General features: G+C 35.1%; 1 protein-coding gene across 1 annotated transcript in view; it reads right to left on the bottom strand.

Moving 5' to 3' along the window:
• The window catches only part of LOC126075564 (olfactory receptor 6C1-like), a 79,050-nt gene extending 68,397 nt beyond the window's left edge, over positions 1–10,653 (bottom strand). The window contains exon 1 of the mRNA XM_049883404.1: positions 10,065–10,653. Within this exon, the coding sequence (XP_049739361.1) occupies positions 10,065–10,653 (589 nt within the window). The remainder of the gene's footprint in view (positions 1–10,064) is intronic.
• Positions 10,654–12,121: the final 1,468 nt, after the last annotated feature.

Raw genomic sequence — 12,121 nt, 5'->3', positions numbered from 1 at the left:
GGGACTCACTACCCAGCAAATGAAGTGCATCAGTGGGCCCATGCTCATGGAATTTGCTGGTTTTACCATGTTCCCCCTCATTCTGAAACAGCTGGCTTAATATAATGATGGAATGCAATGGCCTTCTAAAGACACTGTTACAACGCCAGCTAGGTGGCAATACCTTGCAGGGTTGGGGCAGTGTTCTCTAGGAGGTGGTATATGCTCTAAGCCAGCATCCAATATATGGTGCTGTTTCTCCCATAGCCAATATTCATGGGTCTAGAAATCAAGGGGTAGAAATGAAAGTGGCACCCCTCAGTATTACCCCTAGTGATCCACTCACCAAATGTTTGCTTCCTGTCCCTATTACCCTATGCTCTGCAGGTCTATAGGTCTTAGTTCCAAGGAGGAAATGTTCTCACCAGGAGACACAACAATGATTCCATTGAACTGGGGATTAAGAATGTCACTCGGCCACTTTGAGCTCCTCAAGCCTGTGTAGCAACAGGCAAAGAAAGGAGTTACCATATTGGCTAGTGTGATTGATCCTGATTACCAAGAGGAAATTGGATTGATATTACATAATGGAGGTAAAAAGGGTATGTCTGGAATATAGGAGATCCCTTAGGGCGTCTCTTAATACTACCACGATCTGTGATTAAAGTTAATGTAAAACTACAGCAACTCAATTCCAACATGACTACTCATGGCCAAGACCCTTCAGGAATAAAGCCTTGGTTAACCCTACCAGGCTAAGAACCATGACCAGCTAAGGTGCTAGTAGAGAGTACAAGGAATATGGAATGTGTGGTGGAAGAAGGTAGTTCTTAATACCAGCTATGAACGTGTGACCAGTTGCAGAAATAAGGCCTGTGTTATGAGTATTTCTTCCTTATACATATGCACTATTTTTGTTTTCTTCACTTACAAGATGTAAACAGGGCTCACTCATTTTCAGTTGTAGGCTTGATGTATCATGTTAGGCACAAGAAATAGTTTAAAAACTGTCTTTATTTAGAGATTATTTATGGATTATGGAGATGTGTATGAGCATCAAGTTGACAAGGAGTGAATGGTGATAGTTAAAGTTGTGTGTAAAGTTGACTGAGCCATGATTCTCAGTGGTTTGGCAGTTACAATGTAGTTTGGCAGCTATGCAATTATGTAATCACCTCCATGATGAGATCTGCTATGAGCAGCCACTCAACTGAAAGGGACTTTCTTTGGGGTTGTGTCCTGCTTCCAATATATGTGGACTTTCTGGCAAAGCTCATTGGCTTTTGCTCACTCTGGATCCTGAATCTGACTTCTGGTTCTTGGAGCTTCAGCCAGCAGCTTACCAACTGATCTTAAGATTTGTCAGCCTCTGCAGCCTGTGAGCTAGAGTCCTATCGTCTGACCTGCTGATCTTGGGTTCCTCAGCCCTGCAGCTACATGGGTCACGAGGCACTTCCAGCCTGTACCATGGTATTGGGACTTTCCAGCTTCTACAACCATGTGAACCATTTCCTTGATCTCTCTCTTTATATATATATATATATGTGTGTGTGTGTGTGTGTGTGTGTATGTGCATATATATACACACACTTCACTGGTTTCGCTTCTCTAGATAATCCAGCCTAAGACAAGTACTCAAATCAAAACTTTAACTTAGGCTCTTGAACTGACAAAGATGGCTGATGGCTACTTTGGCCCAAATCTCATTTTGAATTAAAATTTAACTTGTCCTAAGTTCTTTTTTCTAGCTTCCTAAAAATAAAGTCTATGATTTAGAGTTAGGTAAAGTGTAACTTTTTGTAAATATTTAAATACCCTCAGCAAACAATGGAGAGGGCAAGGATGTTGTTTATGAAGAAATGTTTGTCAAGAAATGTTTATCAGGATAGTCTCAGAGAATGTATGTGTAACATGCCCCAGGAAGAATATAGATAGATAGATAGATGATAGATAGATAGATAGATAGATGATAGATAGATAGATAGATAGATAGATAGATAGATAGATAGATAGATAGATAGATAGATAGATAGATAGATAGATAGATAGATAGATAGATAGAGAGATAGAGAGAGAGAGAGATAGAGAGATAGATAGAGAGATAGATGATAGATGGATAGATGGATGACAGATAGACAGATGATAGATAGATAGATGATAGATAAATGATAGATGATAGTTAGATGATAGATGTAGATAGATAGATAGATAGATAGATAGATAGATAGATAGATAGATAGATAGATAGATAGATAGATAGATAGATAGATAGATAGATAGATAGATAGATAGATAGATATAGACAGACAGACAGACAGACAGACAGACAGACAGACAGACAGACAGATAGATAGATAGATAGATAGATAGATAGGTAGGTAGGTAGGTAGATAGGTAGATATCTCAGAAAATCACTTACTAGTTTAACTCCAAGCAATCTATGTTAGGACACAGACCAGCTAACAATGTAAAACACTATCTTGTGATTGCCTCATGGCCCTGTGACCACCCTCAGGCCTATGCTTGTGAAAATCCCCCTGTGACTGTGGTCACGTACTTCTTTCCCCACTTTTACCCTGTAAAAGATTCACCTCTTTTTCAGTGAATTTGAACACATTGTGATTTTGCATTACACTGTGTTTCCCAAAATAAATCCCTGCTTTCACTTTAACGGAATGCAAGTTTTGTTCATCGCCATGACAGTTCCCAGAGAGAATCTTCTCTTGCAGTTCTGCTAGCTATATTTCACTGCTGTGTTATTCAACACATGTTTGCTTGGTATGTATGTGGGCTGGGGACTGAGGAGGGACTCATTCTCTGCTGTTCTAATTAAACCTCTGTCTTAGGATGGATTCTCTAGAGAAGCAAAGCCAGTAAAGCATATAAATAAATATAGAGAGATTTATATCAAGGAAATGGCTCAAGTGGTTGTAGAGGCTGGAACTACCCAAGTCCACGGGTCAGGATAGAGGCTTCTCCTGATTCATGTAGTTGCAGGAGCTGCTGGACCCAAGATCAGCAGGTCAGAGAGCAGTGCTCTTACAGGTTGTGAAGACTGATGAATCACAAGATCTGTACGCAAGACCAAAGGTAAGATGCTAGCCTAAGTTCCAAGAACCCAGGAGCCAGCTTCAAGATCTAGAGCTAGCAACAGCCCACAAGTCTTGCCAGAATGTCCACTTACATACAATGCAGGTCACATGCCCAAGGAAATTCCCTATCAAATGACTGGCTGCTCAAAGCAAATCTCATCATGTAAGTGATCACATAATACAACTGCTAAACCACTGAGAATCATGGCCCAGTCAAGTTGACACACAACCTTAAATATCACAGCCTCTGTCTCAAGCAGTTAAGGTGAACCTAGATCTCTTGTGAGTGGCCTCGCTAGAATTCTTCCTTTTCTCCAAACATAACGCTGATTGTAACTTGTATTTCTACTCTTTCCCCAGGAGCACAGTTGTGGTTCCCTCCTCACAGCTCCTTTCTGCTGCCACAACTGCATGTTTTCCCATCAATGCTCTCAGGCTATAATTTTGTGGCATTTCACCCTGAATTTAGGTCTTCTGTTCCTTAATGGAAATATGGGAAATGAGTTTAGTCAGGTGGCTGCCATTCTTCTCCCACAGCAATGTCCTTCAGGGTACATATTTCTTGCCCTTCTGGAAGATTTAGTTTTTGTTCCATAGAGGATGTAGGAGAATAGGTCTGAGAGGAGTTTCTGAACTCCAGCCAGCTCCATGGAGAATGCTTGCTTGGCATTTTCTTTGATTTCCATAGTTAGAAACTGATGAGTTTCCTGGAAGGCACATCTAGGAGAGTCCAACACTCCCCACCTCCCTTCCCCACTCTTTCTTCGCACTGTCTTGCTGCCCACCCTCAGTATTTAGCAATTTGATAAAAATTTCTAGCTGAATATTCAATGTTTTACGTGCTTTTATGGTGTTAGGGTGGTTTCTGCCACAAATAAACAAATACTTGGGTTTTGTTTCTCCTTATTGGCATCTATCTTTGTCTAGACTTAGGGTTAGTTATTTGCCTGGCAACCTTAGTTCTTTTATTAGTTTAGGAAAAGTCATTAATTTTCAGTTTGTCCAGGTTTTACGTCATTATGAGTGGGACAGATGCTCTCTCCAGCTATGAGCCAAAATAGAGTCCTCTGATGATTTTTAAATCATTCTTAGCCATCTCAAATAATATCTCCAAAGTCTACTTAATTTAAAATGTTTCAGTTTAAGCGTGGCGTGTGGGATTTATTATTTTCTTTGATTTCCCTAGAAGAGAAAATTCCCGTATTTATTTTGAGTTATTCAAATGAAATACATATGTTTGTGCTGTTGAGTCAAGGTTATTTTGAGAAAAAGCCCCGATGTAATGAAAAATAATGTTCTGCAGTTAATCTTCTCTTCATTACAGTAATTTATACAGAAGGGTATATTGTTTATTAAATGGCATCGTATATCTGATCCCATTATTTTGTGATTATTATATATTTATTGATCAGTTTTTAATTATCAGATCACTTTTCTCTAGTGGTTACACAGGTATCTACTTTTGATGAAACTTATTAAACTCTATACATAGAAAGGTGAGTTTTATGCTATGAAATTTATATTTTATTTAAAGTTATTAAAATAATTAAAAATGGAAAGAGGCATTTCAATCATATCATCAAGTCCTTGGCTGAAGAAAACAGCAAGGTCATGATATATTTTGTATTATATCTTATTCAGGGTGTTTTTGCATGTGTCTATGTTCAGCACTATATTTACTCATATTGTTTAATAAATATTTACCAAATGAATATATACACCTTTGATTTTATTTTGACACAGAGTTTAATGACTTTCCCTGGGCAAACATTGTGTTTATGGAGGTCCATCAATGGTGAGAGTAGACGTAGAATTGATTTGTTTTTGTTTTTATAAGATTAAACTAGTATGGATAATTTCAAATAACACACCCTACGATTTTGCCTGCAAATTTATTCTCTTTTTCACTGTATGTATATTTGCATTTTATCAAGTGTCAAAGATTTGGGTTTTCATGAGTGTCAAGAGATTAGTTAATTTTTTAAATGGGGCCAGGGCCTCTTATAATTAGAGCATTTAAAATTCAAATGATTTCTTTTTTTTAATAACTTGTGCGGTAAAACTGCAATGAATAGTTTTAGGACTTTAGGAATGACTGGAAATATTATCTTAACACTTCTTTGCCAAAACTACTAGATGCATATCTAAGCATTATAGATTTCATCCTCAATAACATGAACAACTCTTCCAATATCATTTCTGCTAGCCTTTAAATTCACATTCAGTTAATAAAAACTATTAGCCTTGAGGCTTCCTTGTAAAGCAGGCAGTGCATTATCTCCATGTCTTTCATGTCCCTGGTTAAACAGAGCCTCTACAATCTAACTCAGAAAGGAGATGTATACACTTGGGCATTTACTGTGTCCATGGGTAGCAAGAAAATTGTCCAAAAATCACATCATATCACATTCTTTTGTATATGCAGCTTGCTTTATTTGATTCACATTTAAAAGCAGAGTCACCTGCAGAAATAGTAATTCAGAAACCTCTAGTTAAACAGGGACAAATTATACTTTGTAGATTACTTTTTCTCCTCTGCAAATCCACAGCAAAGCTATTATAAATGGTAGAATGTGCACTCAAATTGAAGGAAAGAACATGGATGGGGTTATCATTGGACACAATATTTCAGTGACTTGTAAGATTGAAAGATGGAGAAATGGTAACTGATGTAGCTTGGTAGAAGAAGCTAGAGCTTTTTAGATTTAAAAAGAAACGTATCAAAAACTATTCCCTTAAGCCTATCTTTTGAGTTACAGGATACATGCGAATACACAGTATACAAAGAAAACTCTCATATTCATGAAAAGTAACACAAATTGCAGACAACCTAACACAATTAATTTGAAACTGTTCCCACTAGCTAAAATTAAAGTGGATTTGGAACTTAAAAATTATTAAAAATAAGAAAAAGGAAAATGCAAATAATAATCCTCAGCGTAAGGCCTGTGAAGAAATCATCTCAGGAAATTAGGTCCACGTGAAAATGGTAGAAAATGTCTTCAGATTTTCTCAATTCTTTGTTATGAGATCAGAAGCTAAGTTTTCATTTGTTTGTTTTTCTGTGAAAATTAAAACCATTTTTCTACTCTCATAAATTTAGAGTTGAAGTAGTCAGAATGATATCCCCCTCCCCCCTTTGGATGTGACCATGTATCTCCAATATGGCTGCACCCGTAAAAGAAAGTATAAAGGAAGTGCATGTTGTGGGGTGAGATGGCGGTCATTACTAGATTGTGATAGATACAACACACACATACACAAGTCTTTTTTGGAAAATATTTGCATATAGCATATTGATGATTCTATTTTATTATTGATTCCTTTAGTGTAGAGGATCAACCAGAAAAGGGGGTATAGAATGTCTCGCAATAAAAAGTGGGAATGCAGCTGTATACAACATTCTGTCTTACAAAGATTTGGCTGTCACAAAAAAAAGAAAATGAAGAAAAAATATATTAAAAAAAATTTAATAGAATACCTATGAAAAATGAGAAGATAAAAAATATGGAAAATACCTATTATCCAATACAGTAATCGACTTGACAGCAGTGGGTTAATACAGTAAAAAAAAGAAGAAAGAAATAAAAGGGAGAGAATAGAAAAAGAAGGAATAAAAGAGGAAAATAGAAGACAACAGGAAAAAAGAATAATGAAATTTAAAAAGCTATTACTAGAAAATTTCATATCCAAAGCGAATTTGAGAGAGCACTTGGCAAGTTCAACACTGTATAAAACATATGGTTTATTAGCAGGGAATTAAATGTCACAAAATAGAAGAATCTAATTAAGGCAATGATAAAAATAAAACAAGATTAAAAGAAAAGGCTTAGCAGAAAAGTGGATAATATTTTAAAAAGCTCTTCAAAGAAATAGTCTAAAGTGAAATATAAGCAAAATTAATAATTCATAAGTCATATTGCAGCAAATTTAAATTGTAATTAAAAGAACAAACAAAAAAAACTGTCTCAAAATTTAGACTACCAGTTCCCAAAATGCCAAAAAAGAATTTAATAAGTGTGGAAAACAAATAACAGTAATATTATTTCAGTAGAGAAAATAATCTGTGGGAAAGGAGAGGAAATACAGATAACTACTGGAGAAAAAGATTATTTTAGGCAAAATGTAATTATAATATTTGATAGAGGCTGGTAGATTGATGATAAAGAGAGATAGTTATAGATATATAGGTAGAGAAATATGTTACACTATAATATATAGAGAGAGAAATATGTTATACTATAATAAACAATGTAATAATTATTAAATAAAAAAAATTAAGGATACCTATTATTGGATTATCAGGTTGGAAACTCTGGTGGCATAGTGGTTAAGTGCTACAGCTGCTAACCAAAAGATCTCTACTTTGAATTCACCAGGTGTTCCTTGGAAACTCTACAGGGCAGTTCTACTCTGTCCTATAGGGTCAGTATGAGTCGAAATTGACTTGACGGCAATGGGTTTGGGTATTTATTTGGTCTTATTATCAGACTGGAACCTTAGTGGTGCATTGGTTAAAAGCTTGGCTACTAACCAAAAAGTGGGCAGTTGGAATTCACCAGCCATTCCTTGGAAACGTTATGGGGCAGTTCTATTCTGTCTTACAGGGTCACTATGAGTCAGAATCACTCAAAGGCTACAGTAATTATCAGAATGGATTGAAAAAGATAATTAAAAGAACTATTTGTAACCTCAGTTTAATCTAAATAACATTGCCTTGTATGTAGACCAAGTGCTTTATTAAGCCTATAGCAATAAACACAGTAGTAGCTGATAACACTTATGACAAAAAATAATAAACAGGGACAATAAAAGAAACATTTTTTTTATATTTCTACTAAAGTTACTGTAACTGTATAATACACATTTACATATTTAATAAATATAATTCAGCACCATTTTGTATCGAATAGCACACTCGTCTTTGAAAATAGTGTGTTGAACAAATTAGATAGAGCTCTACTCTCACTGAGCTTATGGACCACATGAAAGAGATAATGATGAATTCATTAATACTAGTGAGTGCTATGGAGAAAAATTAATGAAAATAAATTACTAATGATGGAGTAGCTATTCAAGAAATTTAACTGAAAACAGTAAAATACCATTGTTTACACAATGGATTGTTATATATGTATATGAAAAGCCAGCAGTAGATTGAATAATAATGGCTATTTGTGAGGGACAATCACTTAATATATATGTATATATATATATATATACATCTATATGTACATATATATATGTTATGATGGTGTGGAGACATATGAACTCATCCACCCTCAATAAAAAGTGATCCCTTAGAAGAGAATGAATTTGCAAGAAAGACAGATGTTGTTAGTTGCTGTCAGCCCAGCTCCACTCATGGCTACCTTGTATACAACAGAAGGAAATGTTGCCCCTTTCATTCAAGATAGACTAGAAGAATATTAATAATCATTCAGAGAATGGAATTTGAACTACAAAGAAAGAAATTTCAGGGAGAAAAAAGAGTATGTGCCACGACAGACTAGTGAGAAAAATATGGCATATTGCAAAACTTAAAACAATTCTCTATGAGTTAAAATCTGTATTTTGGAAATTCCAAGCATAGGTTTTAGTTGCATCCTCTAGAATTTTATATAGCCAATCTTCTTTGTACCCTAAGTTGGTTTTTTAAATATTTAAAATGGTTGTTCTTTATCCCAAAGTAATACCAGATTAAACAATCCCACGACATTCACATAAAAAGAGAATATTGCTCAGTTGTTAGCTGCATAGGATTTGGATTTCAAAACCTACATACAAAATTAAGATCTAATGTTTATTTGTTCTGTGACTGAAGGATAATCTATTTAGACTCTTTAAATTAGCTTCCAGTATAAAGTACTCTTTCCTAAATGAAAAAGCTCACTTGATTTACAGTAGCACAGAGATTTGGAGATAATTTTTGGGCATTATCATTAAGCCTGCAGATCAATACTTCTACTGAGGTTCATGAAAGGAGCCTGAGTGGCACAGGCGGTTTGTGATAGGCTGCTAACCCAAAGGTTGGTGGTTCACACCTACCAGCGGCTCTGTGGAGCCAGACAAGGCAAACTGCTTCTGTAAAGATTACAGCCAAGAAAACCACTTGGAGGTTCTACTCTGTAACACATGGAGTTGCCATTACTGGAGTGCTGACTCCACAGAAACTAAAAACAACAACAAAGTTTAGGGTTCTTATGCTGAAGGAAACATTGAGTATTTTGTAAAGTATTAACACTAAATGGAATCAGAAAGAAACCTTCCCTAGAGATTTAGAAAATCAAGTAGATGAGTACAGAATTCACAAATAATCTACACCTTGGAATGTCTACACTAGAAAAAGATGGAGGTATTTGATTAGCTGAATGAATTCATAGTGGAACATTAGGGTAAAGAAAATAAGGTTATTAAGTATAAAGAATGAAGTGAGTCCAGCAAAGCAGAAGAACATCATGGGTACAGATTAGACATTAAAAGGATGAAAAGCCAGCAGTAGATTAAAGAACAATGGCTATTTGTGAGTGTCAATCACTATCATGATATAAAAATAAAATAAAGGGATCAAATAGTAGGGTAGCAGATAAAGGCTGCGATTATTAAAAAGCTTTAGTGCTATCCTTTTATAAAATCCAATGCTATGGCTTTATGTAATAAAGATACATCTTTTAATTATATCCTTCAGGGCTTGTTTTACTTGCTTATTTCTTAGGGTATATATGAAAGGATTTAAGAGAGGTGCAATTGAAGTGTTGAGCACGGCTACCCCCTTGTTTAAAGCTACCCTCTCCTCTGCAGAAGGTTTCATATACATAAAAATGCAGCTGCCATAAGAGATAGAGACAACAATCATGTGGGAGGAACAGGTGGAAAAAGCCTTCTTCCTCTGCTGGGCAGAAGGGATCTTCAGAATTGTTCTCAGAATATATGCATAGGAGAGTATCACCAGTGCCAGTGTAATCAGCAGTATGACAATGGCTGAAATAAAACCTAACAATTCTATGGACCGTGTGTCTGAGCAGGAGAGTTTCAGGACAGGAGAATAGTCACAGCCAAAGTGGTCAATAATGTTGGCATCACAGAACTCCAACCTCAAGCCCATAATAAGTCCAGGAGAGATGGTTAACAACCCACCTAACCAAGAGGTAACAAGCAGCTGGGTACAGACTCTGTTGTTCATGACCGTTGCATAGCGAAGGGGTTTGCAGATGGCCACATAGCGGTCATAGGACATGGCAGTCAACAGGAAGAACTCTGATGCACCCAAGAAGATGGCAAAAAATAATTGTGTCATACAAGCATCATAGGAAATCCTGTTATCCAGAGTCACAATGCTCACCAGGTACCTAGGGATCCAGTCAGATGTGAATGACATTTCTAAAAATGAAAAATGCCTAAGGAAGAAATACATGGGTGTTTTGAGGTGGGAATCCAATAATGTGAGCAGAATAATGGTCAGATTTCCAGTGACACTCAATAAATATGTTAGAAATAGAAAAAGGAAAATTACAATCTGCCAGTTTGGATCATCTGTTAGTCCGACAAGAATAAATGTTGTCACCCTTATATGGTTTCTCATGGTTAAGTTTCTTCTGAATTCCGTCAGTGCTGGAAAAATAAAATAATTACTTTCAAGTTTAAAAAAGCTTTACTAGGTATAAATGTAAAAGTGATATGAAGAATAAAGTACCTCAATTGAAATTCATATGGTCTTTCACTCCCGTGATTTTAACCATTGTACATTGCAGTCAGACCCAGGACTGATCCTGCTTATATCATCTCCTTCTCTGGACACTCATTTTCTAAACTCCCTTTTCTCCTTTATCTTGCAGAAGAATGGCTTTTTTATTTTGGGTTATAAGAACTGGAAAATTGATCTGGTTTAAGTTTTCTCCAAAATGATAAGAAGTAATCCTGCAATCTTGCTGAATCCATTAGATTCCTTTTTTTTTTTTTTTTTAGGTTAGGTCAATTACATTTCTTGTTAATATAATCTTCCATCAGTCTCTTTCAGTAAGATATAGCTTTTCTGTATACTTTTCCATTTGAGACGAAGCCTCAGGTCTGAATTTTTGTATTCTTATAACAGTGGTAATGTTCTCATGATATATTTTTTGTTGGTATTTAGTTTCTATGGTACTACCAATTACAACTTTTAATTGAACAAACTTTTATGAATTTTAGTACAATGAGAAACTTAAAATCAACATCTAAATATCAACCTAAAATTATAAAAGAAATTTAAAATAATTTTACTATATTGTTCAGTCAGTTTTGTCAGTATAAACATCTTTAAAATATAAGAAATACTATTTTACATCCAAGCCTTTCCCAAATACAAAGGAATGTTATCTGTCAAAATATTAACAAAAAAAACTATTGAAAATTATTGTTTATGGTACTGTTTTTTATCTGTAAACTCACTCTTTCTGATATCTACATTGAAACTTTATGCAAGTATTTTCTTTGTTTCCAATTCCAAATTTAATTGCTTAATCCTATGGTCACCTATTCAGAATAGAATAGATACTAAGGCTATTCCTTTGTAAGCAAATCAACATAATAATCAAAATACTTACTTTCCATGAATTCCACAAAACAAGGTTTTGTCTGCTAATACAGTATGAGATTTTACTTTTCTAAAAAAACAAATGAAATAAGAACAATTGTTGCTATCAAATAGTTATTTCTCTCTAACCCATTTTTTTCTCTGCTTCCTCACTCTCAACGAAAAACACGTTCATATTAAAATCCAGGAATGTTTTGCAACAGATGTAAATATTGGGGGACCTCTCTCTATGCATATCCAATCAGCATATAATTGATAGCATTATCAAACATATAGAGTTTTTTCTATTTCTTTACTTAATAAAAATGAATGTTTGTTTCAACCTAATTACCTAACTTAAAATCTGGAAATCGCATTTATTTAGACAGAATAAAAAAAAAGTAGTTTTTTATTGCTCTTATTGTTAAGAAGAAATCTCTGCTCATTCACTATAGTTTCTGACTCTCTCTGAAGAAAAATGCTTTTGCATCCACATCCC

The sequence above is a fragment of the Elephas maximus genome, chromosome 4, assembly GCF_024166365.1.
Source record: "Elephas maximus indicus isolate mEleMax1 chromosome 4, mEleMax1 primary haplotype, whole genome shotgun sequence".
Classification (NCBI taxonomy): Eukaryota; Metazoa; Chordata; class Mammalia; order Proboscidea; family Elephantidae; genus Elephas; species Elephas maximus.
This window is presented reverse-complemented; position numbering and strand designations above follow the sequence as displayed.